At 44.1% G+C, this 23400-nt stretch overlaps 1 protein-coding gene across 2 annotated transcripts in view; it reads left to right on the plus strand.

The window, feature by feature from the left end:
- The first annotated feature begins 4558 nt into the window (after positions 1–4558).
- The window catches only part of LOC111840719 (thrombospondin-type laminin G domain and EAR repeat-containing protein), a 31275-nt gene continuing 12433 nt past the window's right edge, over positions 4559–23400 (plus strand). The window contains exons 1-2 of one of the 2 annotated variants that reach the window (XM_023805853.1): positions 4559–4586; positions 21489–21759. In XM_023805853.1, the coding sequence (XP_023661621.1) occupies positions 21678–21759 (82 nt within the window). In that variant the 5' untranslated portion in view covers positions 4559–4586; positions 21489–21677. Of the gene's footprint in view, positions 4587–21178; positions 21760–23400 lie in introns of those variants that run through there. The other variant, XM_023805852.1, reaches the window with a different exon arrangement.

Here is a 23400-nt window from a genome sequence, read left to right on the forward strand (position 1 = left end):
GGTGTACCGTGCTTCATGCCTTGTGATGGACTGGGACCCCATTTCGGGTGTACCGTGCTTCATGCCTTGTGATGGACTGGGACCCCATTTTGGGTGTACCGTGCTTCATGCCCTGTGATGGACTGGCTTCCCATTTCGGGTGTACCGTGCTTCATGCCTTGTGATGGACTGGGACCCCATTTCGGGTGTACAGTGCTTCATGCCTTGTGATGGACTGGGACCCCATTTCGGGTGTACCGTGCTTCATGCCCTGTGATGGACTGGGACCCCATTTCGGGTGTACCGTGCTTCATGCCTTGTGATGGACTGGGACCCCATTTCGGGTGTACCGTGCTTCATGCCCTGTGATGGACTGGCTTCCCATTTCGGGTGTACCGTGCTTCATGCCTTGTGATGGACTGGGACCCCATTTCGGGTGTACCGTGCTTCATGCCTTGTGATGGACTGGGACCCCATTTCGGGTGTACCGTGCTTCATGCCTTGTGATGGACTGGGACCCCATTTCGGGTGTACCGTGTTTCATGCCTTGTGATGGACTGGGACCCCATTTCGGGTGTACAGTGCTTCATGCCTTGTGATGGACTGGGACCCCATTTCGGGTGTACCGTGCTTCATGCCTTGTGATGGACTGGGACCCCATTTCGGGTGTACCGTGCTTCATGCCTTGTGATGGACTGGGACCCCATTTTGGGTGTACCGTGCTTCATGCCCTGTGATGGACTGGCTTCCCATTTCGGGTGTACCGTGCTTCATGCCTTGTGATGGACTGGGACCCCATTTCGGGTGTACAGTGCTTCATGCCTTGTGATGGACTGGGACCCCATTTCGGGTGTACCGTGCTTCATGCCTTGTGATGGACTGGGACCCCATTTCGGGTGTACCGTGCTTCATGCCTTGTGATGGACTGGGACCCCATTTTGGGTGTACCGTGCTTCATGCCCTGTGATGGACTGGCTTCCCATTTCGGGTGTACCGTGCTTCATGCCTTGTGATGGACTGGGACCCCATTTCGGGTGTACCGTGCTTCATGCCTTGTGATGGACTGGGACCCCATTTCGGGTGTACCGTGCTTCATGCCTTGTGATGGACTGGGACCCCATTTCGGGTGTACCATGCTTCATGCCTTGTGATGGACTGGCTTCCCATTCACATTCTCTTTGCATAGACTCCATGCTCACTATGACCCTGCATGGATAAGCTTCCACAGACTTCAGAGGAGCAGACACATTTTTTAGGCATGTACAGTATACATTACCTTGGTTATCCAAGCAGAATTTTATAGTCCTGCTGATTTACTGTCTAGTTGTCCAGTACCACTTGATGTCCAAATCAGAGCTGAAACATGCTTCCCTGAAGTTAAAAATTGGAGCTTTTCTACAGTTCTTTGACATTTACTGCCTTTGCTTTGGTTGCGTCCTGTATTAAGATTACATGCCGCTGATGGAATCCTCGCTTTGGGTAAAATTAATGTCAAGGCTGGAAGTAGTAGGAATGAGTCTTGAGTGTCTTTTGAACTTCAAAGCAGCTGTAAAGCTCGTTTCATTAGGGGATTTCTGAGACCCACAGCCTGCCTGATGAGCAGCTCCACTTTAAACTGAAGCGTTTGCACTGGGTATGGAGATAAACCCTACTGGTTCCAAAGGACCTCCCCATCCACCACCCTTTATTTTTGTGCCTCTTTCCCTCTCTGGGCCCTTTAAGAGGTTGTAAATATCAAGTAGAATTCTGGCCTTGAGGTTACAGGCCTGACAGTCCTCCAGCCTACAGTCTGGTAAGGAGTCTCCCACTTCCAGGTCACCCTTATTTGCTGTGGTGGAAAAAGCTCTGAAATCATACTTGTACCGTGAAGTGTAGAGGACGTATTTATGCCTTGTAACCTAAAAGCTGTGGTTCAAATTCCAGAATACCCTCTGCAATAACTAAGCCAAACTGCTCCAGGCAGATAACCAGGTTTGCAAATGGGTCCTGGTTTTCCTGTCCTGGTTTGTCCTGGAGTGGAGGAGTAATCCCACCGTGTGGAGGGTGCCTGAGGCCAAAACTCACTACAGGCAGGGAAGATTCTGGGGAGCCTCACAGACACGGATCCCTAAGGAAACAGAGATGGTTCAGCGTTGTATGGGAGAGGTGCAGCAGCTGGCTGGGGTAAGTCAATCCCCGATCCCAATTCCACCTGTCGCCTCTCCACCATGAGACACCACTCTGCAGTGTGAGGCCGCTCAGCCCGCCGCCTCTCTGCGGTGTGAGGCCGCTCAGCCCGCCGCCTCTCTGCAGTGTGAGGCCGCTCAACCCGCCGCCTCTCTGCAGTGTGAAGCCGCTCAGCCCGCCGCCTCTCTACAGTGTGAGGCCGCTCAGCCCGCCGCCTCTCTGCAGTGTGAGGCCGCTCAGCCCGCCGCCTCTCTGCAGTGTGAGGCCGCTCAGCCCGCCGCCTCTCTGCAGTGTGAGGCCGCTTAACCCGCTGCCTCTCTGCTGTGTGAGGCCGCTCAGCCCGCCGCCTCTCTATAGTGTGAAGCCGCTCAGCCCGTCGCCTCTCTGCAGTGTGAGGCCGCTCAGCCCGCCACCTCTCTACATTCAAACTACATTGTTGCCTGGCACACTGGTCCTACAAATATGATCATTCCGGATCGTGGACGGTTCTGCACTACGGCGTGCTCACTTTTGTGTGAAGTATGTATCAGCCTGGAGCCTCCTTTCTCAAAGCACATGTTACTTTAGATAGAAGTGTATGCTAAGTGAAATGTGAGTTCATGTTCATAGACGTGTGGCAAGTCTGGAATGTAATTCTTCTTGCCATGTAATACTGTCTCACCCAAATCTCTACAAAACAAAATGCTGTACATCTCCTTCATTTATACAATTTTGTTTCCAAGGTTTGCTGTTCGAGGCATCAGCGGACCTGTATATCAGAAGAGGGATCTTCCCTGCGATCTGACCTTCAAACCACCCGCCTCAGACCCACAGCCAGAAATACATTCCGTGGGGAGTCCGGCAACCCAAACCGATAGGTCACAGGCTATATATATATTTTTCAGCTTATTAAAATGGTACATCTGGATGTAATTTGTTTGAACACTGATAATCTGATAAATACACAAAAGGAACTGTAGTTGTATTTCTCTTCTCTTGTTTTATCCAGGACCTCATCTGGGTTCACTACAATGTCTCTGTATTCTGAGAGCAAAGTTAGTCTATTTAATCTCTTCTCTGTCATCGTTGCTCCACAGTTTGTCCTCTATCCTTCCCAGCTGAGAAGAACTTCTCTCAACATGGGCAATAGTGACAGGTAGAGTGGTACAATGCTCAGAAAAACATTTTGAGGCAAATGTGTTGCACCCTTCCATTAGACTTCCTTGTGTCATTTTCAGATTTTACCACTTCCAGATGATGTAACATTGCTGAGAATTATACAATAAGCTGCTGTTTTGGCAGGTCTGTCTGGAAGATCTGTCTGAATTCTATCTCACAATTAGGCCTCGTTTCATCAACCTGTGTAATGGCAGCATTAGGAGCAGACATGCAGCATACCAGGTCATACTTCTCCTTCTGTAGGAAATGGGTTTTTGCCAGCAGCTTCTTGCACACTTTCATAGTCAGCATGACTTCTGCACTAACAATTAAAATAAACAGTTTAGACTGGCTTAGACAGAAGAATCTCTGTTAAATGATACCTTTATTTTCCGCAGGCTGGATCGCACGGTATCTTAAAGCTCATTGGATGTAGATATTGCATCATACTATCTGACCCATTGTGTTTCACACAACTTTGTCAGGGTTTTTGCTGTCTGGTAAAAGATTTTCTGTCTCGTGTTTCTCCGGGCAGAATCTCCGAAATAAGTGCAGATTTCCATCGAAATTCCATCTGCACAGTGCAACATCTGTTCAGAACAAAGATCAAATTCAGACAGTGGCTGGAACAGTACACATAAACTGTATGTTTGTGTTTCTCTTGCAGTTTAGCCTGGGCACTGTCTAACCAACTGCTCATAGCCAGTGTGCCATCATATCTGTCAGCCCATAAATACTGCAGATAGATGCCTGCATTTGTCAATAGACTTTCAATGGAATTACCTATAGCCTCACTGCTCAGGTCCTCAGCATCCACAAAAGACAAACATGTTCTTTGATGCTATGCATATAGACAGCTGCTCTTGAAACATCCTTGATTTCGTTGGCTGAGACAGTAAAGCATTTCTCAGCATTTATTTATGCAGCAGTTTTTTTGTTATAATATCGCCAGTGATGGAGACATTCTCATTGTGTATCTCAGGACTTGTGTACAAATTAGACTGAGCAATGTACTGTAGTTTGTAGTTCTTTGGAATTTGCATATTTTCAGGAATCAATAATGGCCACTGCAATTCATTTTTCAGTACAGGCCTGTCTCCACACCAGACTGGACAAGTTTTTAAAACTTATTAATAGCCTAGTTCTTCTAGAAATGATCAGTGGCTTTTTTTTAACTCAAGTTTTGTTTCTAGCCGGTGAAAACCGATCCCTCCCATAAAATGAAAGAAGCCACAAAGAAGGAATTTGTAAAGAGGCTATCAGCTCTGTCAGCAATGTCCTTTCTTGTAAGGGAATTACCATTGGTAAGTTCTTCTTTTGTTCTACCATGCACGTAAGTTGGGAATCTCGGAATTCCCGCCAGGAAGTTACACTTGAACATCTGACATTCTGGGGCTGCTGACTGGAAGATAGAAGTTGGTGATGTGACAACATCTAACTTCCCAACTTACAAGAATGGCAAAGACACAATTGCTGCAACATGCAATGAAACACTGAGCTGTTTTTCTTTTTTTTTTAGCAGCATCAGAAACATTGGCTGGAAGCCTTGAACTGGAAGCCAAATAAATCCTTCTCTTGTCTTGCTTTGAGTGTAGCCAAAGCCTACTTTCCGGACACAAGCAATAATCGCCGGTTAGCCACTGTCAGATATCGACGCAGGGTTGCTTGTCTGTTATCATTGATTAATTACCAGTAATATTGTTATATCGCCTAGCCCTGTATTTCAAGAGGGATGTTGATGTTGTGATGGAGGAACGGGAAGATGGCATTGTGTAAGAAGGAAGTAATAATTATGCTAGAAACACCATTAGCACTGTGTAGGATAGTAGGCGCGCATGCACCTCTACATAGTGTTTGTGAGCATGTGTTTGTTAGAGTCTTCAAATGAACTGGGTGATTATTGCCATATTATGAATAAACATTAAACTGAATTATAATAACTGACATGAATTTATCAAAACTTTGTCAATGGACAAAGTGTTATCGCCATCCTTGTACATCATGGAATAGTATTTAACTGAAATTTGGTGATTGAGTCATACAGTTTTTTTTGTGCTTGCTACTGCAATTTTTTCATTACCTTTTCACTTCTTTTGTAGAATCTAGTTTCAAAGAAATTGGTTTTACTTTAACTTGAAGGACCCTTACAAAACCGTGAGCTTTACACACGCATCCTTTCGGCATGCCTTCTGTGCACGGTCCTTGAGCGTCTCTAAAGCATGTTTCCAGTATGAGAATGGAGCTTTAACTCGCCTGGAGCCTTTCTGAGCCAACCGTGGCCAACATGGTCCCCTACCAATGCTGCACTGTGCTTACTGAACACCCATTAGCCAGCTAAACTGAGATAGCCAGTGATGCTCTGATCTTAATGCACCTCCTTCTTATACGGGGAATGTATATTCAGATGTGCCCATAACATGACCTGTTGGTGTGAGGCAGAGGGAAAGCAAAAACTCCTGTGCAGACAAATTATCTTCAGAATTGTCACCTGCACTTTTTTTATTTGGACATGAAAACATGAATTTTTCTTGTTTTATTTTCTTAGTTTTTGGAGAAGTCCGATTTTGGCTTCATGTTGCTTGTGTTGCAAATTAGGGCTTTCTGCAGGGCTGCCTGATTCTGGGTAAAATATGAATCATGATTTTTTAATTTGGCATTAAATGTTGTCTTCAGAGGGTGGTGTGGTACAGTAGCACTGTGGTTAGTGCTGTTGCCTCACACTTATGGGCCCAGGGCTTCAATCTCTGCCGGGGCTCTATGTGTTTGAAGTTTGCATGTTCTCCCTGTGTCATTGTGGGGTTGCTGTTGGCTACTCTGCTTTCCCCTTACAGTCAAAAAACATGCTAAAGTTGATGGGAGTTTCCAAATTACCCATAGGTATACATGTGTGAGTGTGCCCTGTGATGGGTTGGTGCCCCATCCTGGGTTGTTCCCTGCCTTGTGCCCTTAGGCCCCAGACCCCCCCACAACCCTGAATAGGATAACCGTTTACAGAAAATGAATGTACGTTGTTCTGGACATTTAACAGAGATTCTTCTGTCTAAGCCAGTCTAAACTGTTTATTTTAATTGTTAGTGCAGAAGTCATGCTGACTATGAAAGTGTGCAAGAAGCTGCTGGCAAAAACCCATTTCCTACAGAAGGAGAATGGAACAAACAATATATAGAGATGCACAATATATCAATTAACATATTGCTATCAGCAAATATTCATTAAAAACCAAGATATCAGCATCGGTCCGATGTGTCAGTCTTGGCCAATATTTACATTAGACAAAAATATACCAAATATTGGATAAAATGTTCTACTTCAGTTCACCACTAACAATATGATCGTTACTGAAATTTAACATCAGCTTTGCAGTACAGAAAGGGTGCACTCCTAGATTGTAATGAATAACTTGTTTCCAAATGCAAGAAAAACATAAAGTTAAACCTCTTCTGCTCTTCATTATAACCCCTGTACCCCTGATATAACGCAGTCCTGTCATCTGTTGATAAAGCTTATGGAGAAAAATGGAGTGCTTGGTTTGATGCAATGGATCTCCCCGCTAATGCAAACATGGCAGAGTTGCCGTCATGTAAAAATGAGATCATATAGGGGTATGAATCATATAGGGGTAGGAGACCGCGGTATTACAATTAACCGTGCAGCCCTAACTTGTGGTCAAACTTGCTGAGACTAACACTTCAGCAGGTCAAAGGGGTGAGAATCGTTTGGAGATTTATGTTAGATTTTACACCTGCTTTAAAAATGGCCAGTACAATGACTTGCATCATGTGAGTATGTGCTCCTAGGATATTTATTTATGCAGGAAAATAAAGAATAATTCATCTCCTCAATGTAGACATCATGGTTACTCCAGATAAACTTGCTGCAAACTAAAATAGCAGGGCCTTAGGTAGGTGTTCAACTTGTTATCCTGCCTTGACCCCGCCCCCACCTTGATAATGATCGCTGTTTACTATATCCCAGAGGGGGAGGGTAACTCCATCCAAAAACTCTTTCTGATTTAACATGACATAAAGTACTATAGCTGTGTTATTAACTTGTTTTTAAAAGGCCAGGCCCCCATTCCTAGGCTTGCCTCCTTTGCTTGTAGAATGCAGGCTGTCTCTGCCATGCTGCTGCGTGATTACTTCAGCCTGCCGTATTTGTCAGTGAAGCTGGGGAGGATAAGAGATCGCTTTCATGAAAGCAGGCGAATGAATGCAGAGAGCCCACATCATGGCCTCGGTAGGATACCGACACACTGTAAAGATGCCGGTAATTACAGAGGTAACGAGTGCATTCACCCAGCTGTACTTTATCCTAATGATGGTGCCATTTGATATGTGCAGGTGGCAGTTGAAGGTAAGCAGCTGGTAATTGTGTTTCACTCCATCAGCTCTTCCCATGTTTAGTCCTGTACTCAACAGTTACACACATAAGAAGAAAAAATGCCAAGCCTGTAGTAGGCTGGTAACAGTCTAATGAGAACTATCTGAATTGGACCTAAGTAGCAGGAATTAGTCTTTGTTGCTATTATTAAGCATGAAGTAATGTTGTCTGAATTCCTCTTAAGAGCTATGTAGATGCTAAAGAGGGTATTCTAATGGAGCACAGGGATTCATACAGCCCCCATGTTTGTATCATTTTGATGTGACCCTCTGTGTTGGTTGTTGTTTTGCCCTCTTGAACGCTGTTTTGAGAACGTTCGTTCTGTGTAACAGAAGGGAGCATGATGAATTGCCATGACATCCACCAGGACTATTTCAGAGGTTTCGCATGTTAAATGTGGCTCATTTCTCTAATATGTAGAATAACTTAGTAGAGGTTGATCTTTTCACCATACTAATGAAATGACCAGGGCTTCATATCAGTAGCTAATGGCTTGTGGCTATTGCCTACATAGCGTAAGTGTAGGTTACTACAGTCAACATGAGGGTTTTGAGAAACACCATGTTTCTAAGACGAATGGCTTTAAAGTCTAACAAACTGTGTCTCCCACACCCAGAGCCTTGACGGGCCCATGGTTGTTTGCAACTGTTACATTTTTCTCTTACAGCATGTTGGAGCACTTGGATGGGAAGAGCTATGCACTTAAGGAAATGGGCCAAGATAAAGCGTTTCCTGTTTGGGGTGTTATCAACCTGCTTTGGCCTTACATAGATGCTATCAGATCTGAAGGCCAGATCTCTCTTTCCCAGACTGGACGGAGTGGGAGGGTGGTGTCGGCTGATATCATCTGCTGCATACCTGCGGTGGATCTGCTTTGATTGCATAGACTTGCTGCCCTGGTTGGATTTTATTGATGTCTTCCGTCTCGGTGCGCCCCTGTAACTGGGTCAGGCTCTCATCATTTGCAGACTCCACTGGAGGTGGTCTATGCCCACACACAGAGGACTACACCAGATGACCATAGAAGAAATGAGGCTTCAAAGCCTTTGGTTTATACTCTATCCAGTAGCGAATGTTCCGGCCTGCTTCTCTTGGTTGCTTTATTTATTCATTTAAACAGGGTAAAAATGGTAATTTACAGGTCATGGTAATCCCAACTGCCATGTGTTTAAAACTCGTCACTCGTTACTATGTAAAGTTAAGGAGAAACTGATCCCCCAGTAATCAGATGCTGAGAGGAGAATATCTTACTTGGAGTAACATAACTCACTTCCCTGAAGTGTGTGTAAGTTGATGGAGATCATTTAGACTGTCATTAACCACAACTTGGTGCTTCAGACTGCCCAGCTGAAGCCAACTGACATTTCCATTTTGCATTCCACTGCAGACAATTAAATGTCTAAAGCCAGCTCAGAGTATGGAAAGCATTGCAGACTGCCTCTGTGATTGGGAATGATCATATCAGCACATATTGACCCGGATCTGCTCACCTTGCATTGGCTCTTTCAGCTGAGTCGTCTCATCTGCCTCTGGTACTCGGCAGATAGATATGGACACTCACACAGGAAGTTGTAATGCAGGAAATGACCTCCTCCTGTGCTTCTGTCCACCCACCAGCCACCCCATGCATTCTCTGCCCCGGTAGTATTATTTTAGAACCTATATTAATTTAAGACTTCCTTTTAGCTATAAATTGGGACTTCTTTTTAAAGTGGATTGGAAGTACAAGACAGAATACTCATTTTGATGGTAACACTTTACTTGACAAGACACATATATATTAGTTATGTATTAATTAATCACAAACTAACTCTTAGTTACATACTTATCTCATGTTAATTCATCATTAATAAATCATGATGCATGTTTTATCTCAAGCAATTACTATATTTGTTACTATAGCTGTTAAATCCATAAACCTTTGTGAACTACTGAAGGAACTACTGAAGGAACAAGTAATGAATAACAATTGAAATACTGATCTCATGTTTGTCATTAATGAACCACGATGCATCTTTTATCTCAAGTAGCAGCTATATTTGTTTATGACTTGTTCACAATTTGCACTTCAGTAGTAACTGAGTTATTGCTAAGTACTTCTGCCCCATCAAGTAAAGTGTTACCATTTTGATTAATACAATGGTGAATCATTTTGCAGTGAATCTTCTTGCAAGATTAAATTCTCTTTGAGCTGGTATTTCCTTCCTCCTCAGTGACAGCATGTTAATGCTGCTAAGATGTGACACATGAACACTCCACAAATTTTACACAAATCTTGCAGCTTCTGAAGCTGTTACCTTCTGCCTCACACTGCCTCTAGCCACAGCCTCTCTCTTGCTTGGTCACTTCCTGTCCATCTTAGGGCCATCTGGACAACGGTAAGCCTGTCTCCTTCGATGGTGCTAATGGAGGACGCTGTCTGGTAGTGCCACTACAAACATTGTGTTTCTTTTTCTCGGTTGTTCCGCACTTCAGTTTCTTGGGAGGATCTTCTGTAGCAGCCTCACTGTTCAGACTTGTCATTGGCACCCATTTTGGCCTAATTTGCTAATGTTTTAGCGCAGCATTAGCCGGGATGACTTGCAGACAACAGTAGTTTACATACTTTTGCAAAGTAGCAGCGCACTAAGTGAAGAGCCTATTAACGTGGGAAGTGGAGGTCCAGCGCTGCCACATTCCTGTTTTGTCTTGTTTTCATTGCCTCTTTTTGTTCCTTGCAGTGTTCAAAAGCACAGAACCTGCCTGACTTTTGTGAAAATGGGATTAGAGATATTTAGGATCCTTTCCTGAACGATCAATTAAAATGTCAAGCTATAAGGAATAGTCGATTACATTGTAAAAGTGTAAAGGGGTGGGGGAAGCTGCCCACTCTGAATTCTTGAGATGAGATCTGCTTCATTGTTACCTTTAGAAGAGTTTAAATTGCTTGTTGATATGACGTGAGTACAATGTTATTGTACAAGAATATTGTATTATATGGTTTATGTTAGGGAATATACCTGCACAACTGACACAAGTAAACAATCATATCAAACCTATTCTCATGCCAGAACCTTTTTGTTGTCACATTAGAGTCCACAGCATCCTGCCTTGACCCCGCCCCCACCTTGATAATGATCGCTGTTTACTATATCCCAGAGGGGGAGGGTAACTCCATCCAAAAACTCTTTATCCCTTCTGGGGACTCAAAGAAAGAGTGTAAAAATGTTTTCCATCCAGCACCCCTGTACACGATGTCTAACCATATTACTTAAGTCTATAAGGTCTCAGAGTATAAAAATGCCTGTTGGCATATCCTTCAAAGAGCCTCACCTCAGAGCAAAAGGCTATTGTGACCTTGGCAGCAGCTCTGATTTATTACTTTAAGTTATGAGCTTTAGATGTAGTACTTCATTCCACCTAAAGTGCTGCTTTGCTGTTAGGTTTCCTTACTTTAAGTCTCCGTGTTTAATAACACAGCTATAGTACTTTATGTCATGTTAAATCAGAGATAGAGGCAACAGTTTTGACACGACACATATGACGATGAAGACCGTCATTCCTGTCATTAGTGTCTGAAAGAGACTGTTGCACACTGTGTCTTATTAGCAACTGATAGCACACTGAAGACATGACAAAACAAGCCTGGCCCATTTCCATTGGGCGAGCTGTGGAGAGCGGATGACATGTATGACATCATAGTGTCTTAGGCAGGGAGGCATAGAGGCAGACTGAGGTGCAAGAGGCCAACAGCTGCGATAATGACAGGGGGAGGCAGCACGGCTGAGCGGGGCCAGGGGGCTCGACCTGCACTAATGACTGGGAATGGCTGCTGCCGAGAGCATGATTACTAGGCGCTGGTGCTAACGCCCAGCTATGACTCCACTCCAGCGATGTCATTAGAGCACGCAACCCCTGGCGAGTACGTGACAATGAAAATGGCACAAGCTGGCAGGAAGATGGCTGACCCTGCCGTGTGTGCGTGTCTGTGTCTGTGCATGCATGTCTGTCTGAAAATGTCTGTGTATACGTGTATGACCATTTCAGGGACGAGGCTGATCACTGGGACTAAAGCTGACCACTGGAACTAAGACTGACTACTGGGGTTGAAGCTGCCCACTGAGACAGAGGCTGACTACGGGGATGGAGGGTGACCACTGTGACTGAAGCTAACCACTGGGACTGAGACTGACTACTGGGGTTGAAGCTGCCCACTGAGACAGAGGCTGATTACAGGGATGGAGGCTGACCACTGTGACTGAAGCTGCCCACTGAGACAGAGGCTGACCACTGGTGTTGAAGCTGACCTTTGAGACAGAGGCTGAATACAGGGATGGAGGCTGACCACTGTGACTGAAGCTAACCACTAGGACTGAGACTGACCACTGGTGTTGAAGCTGACCTTTGAGACAGAGGCTGACTACAGGGATGGAGGCTGACCATTGTGACTGAAGCTGACCACTGGGACTGAGACTGACTACTGGGGTTGAAGCTGCCCACTGAGACAGAGGCTGACTACAGGGATAGAGGCTGACCATTGTGACTGAAGCTGACCACTGGGACTGAGACTGACTACTGGGGTTGAAGCTGCCCACTGAGACAGAGGCTGACTACAGGGATAGAGGCTGACCATTGTGACTGAAGCTGACCACTGGGACTGAGACTGACTACTGGGGTTGAAGCTGCCCACTGAGACAGAGGCTGACTACAGGGATGGAGGCTGACCACTGTGACTGAAGCTGACCACTGGGACTGAGACTGACTACTGGGGTTGAAGCTGCCCACTGAGACAGAGGCTGACTACAGGGATAGAGGCTGACCATTGTGACTGAAGCTGACCACTGGGACTGAGACTGACTACTGGGGTTGAAGCTGCCCACTGAGACAGAGGCTGACTACAGGGATAGAGGCTGACCATTGTGACTGAAGCTGACCACTGGGACTGAGACTGACTACTGGGGTTGAAGCTGCCCACTGAGACAGAGGCTGACTACAGGGATAGAGGCTGACCAGTGTGACTGAAGCTGACCACTGGGACTGAGACTGACTACTGGGGTTGAAGCTGCCCACTGAGACAGAGGCTGACTACAGGGATGGAGGCTGACCACTGTGACTGAAGCTGACCACTGGGACTGAGACTGACTACTGGGGTTGAAGCTGCCCACTGAGACAGAGGCTGACTACAGGGATGGAGGCTGACCACTGTGACTGAAGCTAACCACTGTGACTGAAGCTGCCCACTGAGACAGAGGCTGACCACTGGTGTTGAAGCTGACCTTTGAGACAGAGGCTGACTACAGGGATAGAGGCTGACCACTGTGACTGAAGCTGACCACTGGGACTGAGACTGACTACTGGGGTTGAAGCTGCCCACTGAGACAGAGGCTGACTACAGGGATGGAGGCTGACCACTGTGACTGCTCCCAGGCTCAGAAGATGGGGTTAGATCAGGCTAACAGCAAAGTGATGATAGTAAAAAAGAAGTAGTGAGATGAGACTAGATGTTGATGTTTGGAGCAAAAAATAAATGCTGTTTGTGGGGATCTTTGTGCTTCAGCGAAAAGGAAGATGCCCCAAAGTCTGCTGTGTCTTCCATCAGCTCCCGCTGTCACCCGTATCTTTCACTTAATCTGCCCATAAACCAAAGTTTTCCGCTGGTATTTAAATATCTGTCCTTATGTAACTGCTTCATTTTTGTTGTATTTTTAGACCAGAATTTTGTAGAAAAGAGATATCGAATTGCAATGTTCGGAAAGTCGGGCTACTTGAGGGCACCTGAGATCTGAGTCCTGATTTCGGTGCTGATTTCCTTGGCAGAAGCTGAAAGCTGCTTCTTTGCTCTGCTGTCCTCTGCCCCTCCCTGACCCGCTGAGTATCACACTCACCCATCTGTGCCCAGACCGCAAGCCTGTCGCTCAGCCACTGGGGAACGCAGCTGCGGTCACTGTCTTTGTGTTCTGAATGAATCTGGGCCCTGAGATTGCGATCGTGAAAAAAGGAAACTACAGACACACAGCAACAACCTGCCCACCGAACGCTACCCTCTCAGACATGCATACGTACACATCAAAACACACAGAGATGTGCATCATGTAACAGCATTTGGTATAAGTCCTCCATTCTGTCATTAATTTGTCAGAAGGGTTAGCTTTCTTTATTCTTGTTGACATTGTGTCTGCCCCCCATTGTCTACAGACAGGTAGTTTCAGTTTAACTGGTGACAATAAATTGCCCTTTTAGTATATGTGCGTGCCTGGCTCCCTGTGTATCATGGGTAAGCTGCTGGGTCACCGTAACTCTAACCGGACAAGGAGGTCTTCAAAAGGGCTGTATGGGAAATATAAAAATGAAACTGTGTTCCTACATGACTCACTTGTACTCTAACAGGAACTATTGGGGCAGTAAATAAGCCAGGATGGAATATATACTTTAAATAAATTGCCCCAGAAAATGCCATAAATAAATAGAAAATAAATTAGAACAAAAACATTGTTCAATAGGTTTTCAAAAAACTCTGCTTTTCTGAGAATAATTAAGGCTACAGTAAAGGTAAGGAGCACAATTGAGCAAATTTCTAAAACTCACTCAGTCCATCATATGTTACAGTACTGGCAACCAAAACTCACTCAGTCCATCATATGTTACAGTACTGGCAACCAAAACTCACTCAGTCCATCATATGTTACAGTACTGGCAACCAAAACTCACTCAGTCCATCATATGTTACAATAATGACAACCAAAACTCACTCAGTCCATCATATGTTACAATACTGACAACCAAAATTCACTCAGTCCTAATGTAATGCAATGAAGTACTTTTGTTAAATTTCAAGTCCACAGAAATTTTCTCAAAAACATCTCTCATGGATTGAGTTCTGAAAATTTGCTCTTCAACTGTCAACATTTCTCTCTTGAAAAAAGTCTTATTAATATATACATTTTGAAACCAATGAGGTCCACAGACTTAACTTTATTAATGAAGTTGTTCCAGTTCTTTTCAGGAGCCAGATAACTGATTCATATCTAAGTTAATAGCTTAGTTCTGTGGATCATATTCTTAGCTTTACCCCTGGGGATGCCTGTACAGTGATGCCAACATAAATACAGAGTGTTTATATTATTAAGAGACTGGGCAGTGCATGGTGGACCAGTTGTGCTGGTTCACTGGGCTGGAATGGAGAATGTCATGGAGCATCATAGCCTCGATGGGGTGGGGACTGGGGGCCGTCCTCATGTGGCAGAGTGGCTTCTGACAGTGACTGTCATTAAGAGCGAGATGTTGTGTAACAATGATACAGAAGTTTGGGTTCGCTCGTGCTCACTGCAGCCGGCACAGCAAGACTCTATTTTCCTGTCCAAACATGTAGGAATTCTTCCTTGTGCTGATAATGAAACAAAAGCAGAAATCAAAGAGCTCGTCACCTCCAGCAATGGCCCTATACACCAAAGGGAGACCATGCTTGGGAGTCTGTAGCTTTCAAAGATAGTCTGCGTGAGCACCTCCCGTTTTGGGGGAAAGGCCGGGAGGGACAGCACCTCTGATGAGATCCTTCTCTCTTCTGTGCAGATGGCCAGACTCGGTCCAGTCTCAGTGTTGTGATTCAGTTGCCACAATCATGAAAACAAATCTTTACTTGGAAGGTGTGTGAATTTTTTTTTCATATGAATCTCTTCATTATACATCTAAACAAGCTGCCCTGCACCATAAGATTCAGATCTGGTGACTCTCTTCCCTATTTGAAGAATTATGCTTAAAAGGGCTTTTGTAACTATATGTTGGTTTTTTTTTTTTAACCTAATTTCTACTCCTTTTTGGACACGTGTGAAATGCTTCAAATATGCAAACATGATAATCTCAGCCCATTGGGCAGCATTAGGAAATGCAATTACTCTCCATAGGTTAAAATAATTTTACACAATTCTGCAGTAGGCAAAGTATTTAAATGGTAATCCTTAACCTAGCTTAGCTAATTTCATACTTTGATTATCTTTGATTATTTTTAGTAGCTTTCAGCTACTAAATCTGTAATGGTATAACAAAAGTTGTATCACTGGTTTGAAGTTTCTTCATCGTCTTGGATCTCTCCATCGCTGGTCTTCAAATGCAGGATCACACATCAGCATGTGTTTTGTGGCTCTCCAAGCTGATTTCTGTATTTTTTGAGAATGTTGAGATTTGTTTTTGTTGAGATTCCGAAGTGAGCTTGGAAGGGAGTTCTCTCATCACCCTATTTCTTTTGTAGAATTTACAGATTTTAGATGTTACAGTGCGGCACAGTGGTGCAGTGACACAGTGGTGCAGTGACTGGCAGTGTTGCCTCACACCTCTGAGGCCAGGGTTTGTGTCTCTGGCATGGCTCCGTCTATGGAGTTTGTATGTTCTCCCCATGCCTTTGGTTTCCCCCCACAGTCCAAGAACCTTGGTAAGGTTCATTGATGTTGCCAGATTACACGTAGGTGTGAATGGTGTGTGAGTGTGCACTGTAATGGGGTTGGTGCCTGGGTTGTTCCCTCCCTTGTGTCCGTAGGTAGAGGAAATCCCGTTTGGAAAAACATTGGGACACTGTGTAAAATGTAATTAAAAACAGAATTCAATGATTTGCAAATCATTTTAACTCATATAATTGAAAATAGAACAAAGACCAAATGTCAGATGTTGAAACTGAGAAATTGTATTGTTTTATGACAAATATGTGCTTAATTTGAATTTGATGCCAGCAACACATTTCAACAAAGTTGGGACAGGAGCATGTTTACCACTGTGTTGCATCACCTCTTCTTCTAATAACACTCTGTAAAGGTTTGGGAACTGAGGAGATCAGTTGCTGTAGTTTTGAAAGTGAAATGTTGTGTAATTCCTGCCTGGAGGATTTCAACTGCTCAGCAGTTCAGGGTCTCCTTTGTCATATTTTTCATTTCATGATGCGCGAAATGTTTTCAGTGGGTGACAGATCTGGACTTCTGCTACGGAGCCATGCTGTTGTAATACGCACTGTATGCGGTTTGGCATTTACTTATCTGAAAAGATGTTGTCTGGATGGCAGCATATGTTGCTCAAAAACCTGTATATATCATTCATCATTAATGATGCCTTTCCAGATGTGGAAGGTACCCAAGCCATGGGCACTAATGCACCCCCATACCACCATGGATACAAGCTTTTGAACTGTCCACTGATAACAAGCTGGATGGTCCCTCTCCTCTTTAGCCCAGAAGACCCGGTGTCACCTGAGGACCCAAAGATCACAGCTATCCAATACTAGTTTTTGGCCTTGCCCCTTGCGCACAGAGATTTCTCCAGATTCTCTGATTCTTGTAATGATATTATGTACTGAACATGATGAAATTCCCAAATTCTTTGTAATATTATGTTGAGGAACATTATTCTTAATTTGTTGCACTGTTTGCATTTTCACTGCAAAGAGACTTATTATACCCAATCATCTTACTGTTCTGTTGCCAATTAACCTAATTAGTTGTGAGATATTCAACCAGGTGTTTTGCTTTCCAGTCATTTGTTGCCCCTGTCCCAACTTTTTTGAAACATGTTGCTGGTATCAAATTCAAGCTGAGCATATATTTGTCATTAAACAATGAAATATCTCAGTTTCAGCGTTTGATGTGCTGTCCTTGTTCTATTTTCAATTAAAATATGGGTTTATATGAGTTGTAAATCATCGCATTATATCTTTATTTACATCCCAACTTTTTGGAAACGGGGTTGTAGATCTTTCAGATTAGAACACCTATGTTTTAACTTGTGAAATATTTGAAGACATTACATTATTATTGCATAAATACAACTGTCACTTTATGGAAGTTTGCCCACAAGTCTGACTAGGAAAGGTGGTCACAACATGTAAGAGCATGGGCATGTCCTGATCCCCCACGACAATGTTTCCCAATCCGGTCATTGGGAACCCACAGACAGTCGACATTTCTGCTCCCTCCCAGCTCCCTGCCATACAGTCCACATTTTTGCTTCCTCCCAGCTTTCTGCCATACAGTCCTCATTTTTGCTCTCTCCTGGTAGGGAGTTGGAAGAGACCAAAAACAAAGACTGTCTGCGGGTCCCCAAGGACCGGATGGGAGACAGTGCCCTGTTAACTTCTTCTGTGTTGGCTGCTTGGTCAAAGACTCTCTCCTTCTCCCTGGCCTATATGCAGGGTCTGCTTACCTGCGTTTCCATGACCACTGCTCTGCTAAGACTGTCCTTGGTGTCACAGCCCACAACTGTGTTAGACACTCTTTTCTAATGACTCTTTTCAAATGATTTTTTTTCATTGCCTGCATCCAGTTGAAGATTAGGTATTGAGCTTGAGAGCTTAATTCTTGCAAATGTCACCAAAGACATAATATTGTGTGTGAGCAGCAGCAGGAACAGATTACACCCATGAGAGTATCTGCAGGTACTAAAGAATCATTGCTTATTTGGGTTTAAGATGAAAGAAGTTACTTACAGGCCTATTGTATCAGACTCTTGCCTTTTTCTGCCAGACATAACATTATTCACATAAGCTCAAATGGATCCTACTAATTTTCTATGGAAATCTGAAAGTCCCACGAGCAGGTTTGTTTGTGTCTGTGTCTCATTGGTGTCTCTAAAATGCCCATATTGCGTTATTACGTGTCCATGGTGTCCCCTGCTTTGTCTCTTATGCCTCTTTTCAAATGCTCCATGTTTAGCATGACCCAGTACTGGATAAGTCCTTGTGGAAGATGGTTGGATGGCTGAATGTATGACAGAAGACATGAATTTATATCAACACACATATAGTTACAAATGTATTGTTTTCAGTTATCCATGAAATAATCATTCATTTGTGTAGAAGACTAGGCTGCCAACTATGCAGTGAAGTGGTTAAAACTGTGCCTTGCTATAAAATTTCAGATTCAGTGTTTGGTTTCAGATTTTAAGGCTGAAAACATTTACATCCACCACTACATGAGAATACATAAAATTAACTGTCTTTCAAAATTATACTTTCGATTTGATGTCTATTAATGTCACAATTTCACTGAGTCCTTGTGGGTGTTCATTTGAAAGGACTGAGAGTTAATTTTAGATTGGCGAGTCCCTCACCACTCAGAATGGTGCAGAGTCAGGCTGTGGACTAGGTGACCCTTATATCCCTTCACTCCATGCTGGGGTAAGAGGGACTCATGCAGACTCTCCATGGACCATGAAGACACCAGTGAGACATTTGTCAGGGGGACTGAGGCAGATTCACAGCTCCATCTCCTCCAGCTAGGATTAAACACTGAAAGACTCTTTTTAAATGGCCATTGTAATCTCATTGTTACCAAAGGGCCATGCTTCCGAATGTAGTAATGCAGGAAAAATAGGACTTTTAAAGGCTATTGTATGACATCTACTGCCCTTGGATGTATTGAAAAGCATCTGTTGTTGGATCAGTAGTTGGAAGATCTTTCAGACACATTTGTACTCAGACATACTGACATATGTTGCATAGCTGGGAAGAACATTTACTTATTGCTTGATGGAAAATAAAATAAAATAGAAAATAAAAATATGGTAGAGCAAAGCTGGCAAAAGTCACCACTGTCATCGATCATATTTTACTCTGGTAACTTGCCAGCAAAGGGGTTTTTCTGGTACCTTTCTCTCACGCCCTTGGTGGCTACTTATGTTTCATCTGCACTCTCATAATGAATTTTGCTTTTGGAAGACAATAGTCTGTAGGCACACCCTTTACTGTGGAAGAGAGAACGTCCCAGACAGTATTTCACACTCTTACCCATTTTCATTAAATTTACTTTGCGTGGTGTCTAGGAATGAAATGTCACTCAATATGCTGCTAGACAAGGACTCTAAAATCATTGACGCACAGTCATTGTGAATCCCAGCCGGCCGTGCATTGTACAGGCTGCAGTGTGAAGATCAGTCACAGAGAAGAATAGCAGAACTTCTGCACCAAGTGGATCTACAGTCCGCGTCACTTTGATACAGAGCCACACCCGGCTGAAACGTTCTTTCATGTCGTTCTGTGTAAACGTCCCCCATGCCAGGCTTGTCTGCCTGCACAAAGGCACTCGGGTCTTACATGTGCTCAGACAACAGCGGAAGGAGCCATCGTTTTAAAGGAAAAAGGGCAGGTGCACATAAACCCCCCATTCAAGGGATCGTGTGGTGGGTTCTGTGGGGTTGAGGGGCAGGAAGGGAGAATATCCACTCATGATGCCCCTGATTTAAGTCCTTCTTAAATCCAATACATTGTCTGTAGGGATGATTAGTAAAATATCATGGCCAGATATTGACAGTCCACCTCCAACACTCTTCTTCTGGCAGCCCCTCACATGCAGGACATTTGGACACGTCTCTGAAAACACATTTTCAGCCTGATAGTTGACTTAATAAACCACTGTGTAGTGCTTTTAAGAATTAAGAACTCTGTGGCACATTTCCAGGTTTTGGAGAAGCCTGTGAGTTTGCCGGCCACGCATCTCCGTTTGTGCCTTGATGGCCAGGAGACTGTACTCATCTGGGTTTCACACATAATTACGTTGTTGTCTGTTAAACACTTATAGCTATGTGCCAACAGGGCTTTGAAGTCGGGAGGTTTTAAACACACCCAGGTAAAGAGGACGACACGGTCTACACCAGGGCTTTGTGTCGTGTTTCCCTTGGCTGGGTTTCAGCTATCATACCTGCATGTTAGACATATACTATGTTGTATAATGCACATTGTATAATTCACAGGGGTTGAGAGGGCAAACCATTTTAAAGATCACATGACATGAAACTATAATACTCAATGAAGAGAGTATTAGTTGGGTTAAGTACTGTTTGTATGTACAGTATGCTTCAGTATAGTTTTCAAGTACACTTTCGGCTTTTTGCCAGTTTTTATCATCTAATTGCAGCACTTTAAAACAAAAAAGTACATTTAGCATTTTAATTAAGTGGATAACTAATAGAGCATATTTGAAATTAATAAAACGGCTGGGAAAAACTTATTGTTAATAACAATTTAAAAATCTACAGTATAAAATATAAATAAATGAAATTATATAAGTATTAAATGTATTGTCTGATAGGAGGTGGGCAGAGGCAGCGGCCAGAGGCAGCGAGTAGAGGAGGTGGGCAGAGGCAGCAAGTAGAGGCAGCAGGCAGAGGCAGTGGGTAGAGGAGGCAGGCAGAGGCAGTGGGCAGAGGCAACAGGTAGAGGAGGCGGGCAAAGGCAGCAGGCAGGGACAGTGGGTAGATGAGGCAGGCAGAGGCAGCGTGTTTCACTTCTCATAGGCTGCCTCAATTGCCAGAGCAGGCCAGCTCCTGACATCCACACACAGTTCACATTTAGGACAGCATCTCTGGCAGATGGGGAATTCCTCCTCTCTCCCCTAAAATGAGACATAAAAAACCTGATTACGAAGTGCACTTCCCCTGCTTCCTACTCAATTCCACCTCACCCCCCTCCCCTCCTTCCCTCCCTCATTCTCCCAGCAGCAACCCCTCCCCTCCACAGCTGACTTATTCTCATTTAAATGTCTGTCAGGCGCTCCTGCTCTGCCTCAGATAACTGTACGTTACTCTGCCTCGCACAGCTGGAGAGGCAGGAGGAGCGATCAGCTGGCGCTAGGACACGTAACGTTCTGTGGGAAACTAACATGAACATTTTACACCTAGAAATGAGAGGATGAGCAAGAATCTTACAATATCAGAGCCCCGTAAACCGATCAGTTACCAGCTGGTTAGTGTTAGATTCAGCAGGCGTATTTAAAAGAAGTGACCAAACAGGAAATACCAGCGGGACAAAGTGAAGCAGCGGTATAGCAGGGCTTGTGATCTCCTTGTGCATCACACCCTTTCATTGGCACACGCAGCATTCCGGCTCAGTCCCCCTGTGGATCTATGTGATGCTTCAGAGCTGCCACTGAGGCAGACCCCAGGAGCGGAGGGCCCCCAAAAGGCAAAGGGATGACATTCAGGAGCCTGCTGGAGATGCGGAACTGTGAATCAGCTGCGGATCAGCCGCACTTCCAGTGAATGGAGCTGCGTGTCAGGGAGCCCCGATGTCCACCGTGCTGTTCATCTTCCTGCTGATCCTCTTTGGGCCCCACAGGAGCTTTGCCGGGTCCTGGAGGCCATGCACAGGTAGGAACTTCAGATATTACCTGCATCTCTGTTTGCCGCCAGGATTGCCAGACTGGGTTAGACACATGAAAGCATCAACAAAAACAGTTTGTGTTTCCCATGTGCTTCAGTCGTGTTTGTGTTTCTGATACATTGTCATCAAAAGTCAAAAGTATATACTGCAGTTGCTATCACATTTTGATGGATGTTCATTCGTGCTGTCATGGCACACCTCAGCTAACATCTCAAGTCATATGTTGCAGACCAAGTGTTGTTTTATCCATAGACACAAAATCACTGGTCTAATCACACAAAGGAGTGCCTACTGGAATATACAAGTCCCCTAAAATATAATCATAATCTTTTCACTACTCAGATGTGTTACATTTTTGTAGTCGTAAAAGCAGTGAGTTTTACAAACTTCTGAAATTCCATCAGAAATATCGGTTGGATCTAAGAAACTGATCTCTACAGAGTCTTGGAAATGGTCCAATTTACTTCTAATCCAAGCCTCAAACCTTAAAGATGGTAAGAGAAGATTGGAGTATAAATAAATTGGACCATTTCCAAGACTAATCAAGAACAATAACCTTGATTTTAGACTGTGTGTGTGTGTGTGTGTGTGTGTGTGTGTGTGTGTGTGTGTGTGTGTGTGGGTGGGTGGGTGGGTGAGTGGATTATGTTTATATTACATTGTGGGATCTAAATGTACCCGACAATGTGATAAAAACCTGTTATTTTGATGTTTTGTGTGTGTGTATGTGTGTGTGTGTGTGATCTAAAGACAAGGTGATTTCCTACATCCCTCATTGACATCAGATTTAAAAATCTTTTTAATGTTTCTTACAAAGACAAACACAAACAAGAACCATTTAAAAAAAATATGAAACTAGCATTGCTCTTGTTGTTGTTATTGATATACTTCATGGAGTAGGTAAGATTTAAATCACAGTCCATCTTCATCAGTTCATTTGTATGTTTATACTTATATGATTGTGTGCTTTATCTTGAGAGGAATAATTTGAATTTCACTTGAAGTCAGAGTTCAAAGTTAAAGAAAACCACTGTCTTGGTTCTTTGGGAGATTACATGGGATCTAACTGAGAAAAACAAGTTACAACCTGAGCTTTGCTTGTAAACTGTAGGAAAGAAACCGTCTTCGAGTTTGTAATAATTACAGGCGCTTCTCAAAGCCTCTGTGAAATGAAACACAGTGTCCTGGCTTTAACCTTGAGGAGTTGCTTACTGAATCAGGGTTTCACAAATGCTTTCTGAAAGCCAGATGCCATTTTTCTGTGTTTCCTTCTTTCTGCCCTTATAACTTATCTGACTAGCAACAGTGATAAGAGGCTGTGAATTTGCAGTGAGATTTTCCTGGGTAGGCTTTTCTGCGCAGTGTTCTGGCCCCACCTCTGCATAATCCGTCATCCTGCAGTCAGCTGTCACACATGAGAGACAGCCAACGGGCCATACAGCCGGTGGTTCCTTACAGCCTGGGGATAAGCACTTCCACGTGGGTGATACCTGCTTCAGTGTCAGTGAAGTTAACCTGCTTAAAGCAGCTTCAGTTATCTGAGGATAGCTCTGATGTTCTTCAAGCAAAGAGCGGCATGGGGAGCTCACTTTGGCCTGGGGGGCACTGGCCAGCAGGTCCTCAGCAAG

The sequence above is a fragment of the Paramormyrops kingsleyae genome, chromosome 1 (genome assembly GCF_048594095.1).
Source record: "Paramormyrops kingsleyae isolate MSU_618 chromosome 1, PKINGS_0.4, whole genome shotgun sequence".
NCBI lineage: Eukaryota > Metazoa > Chordata > Actinopteri > Osteoglossiformes > Mormyridae > Paramormyrops > Paramormyrops kingsleyae.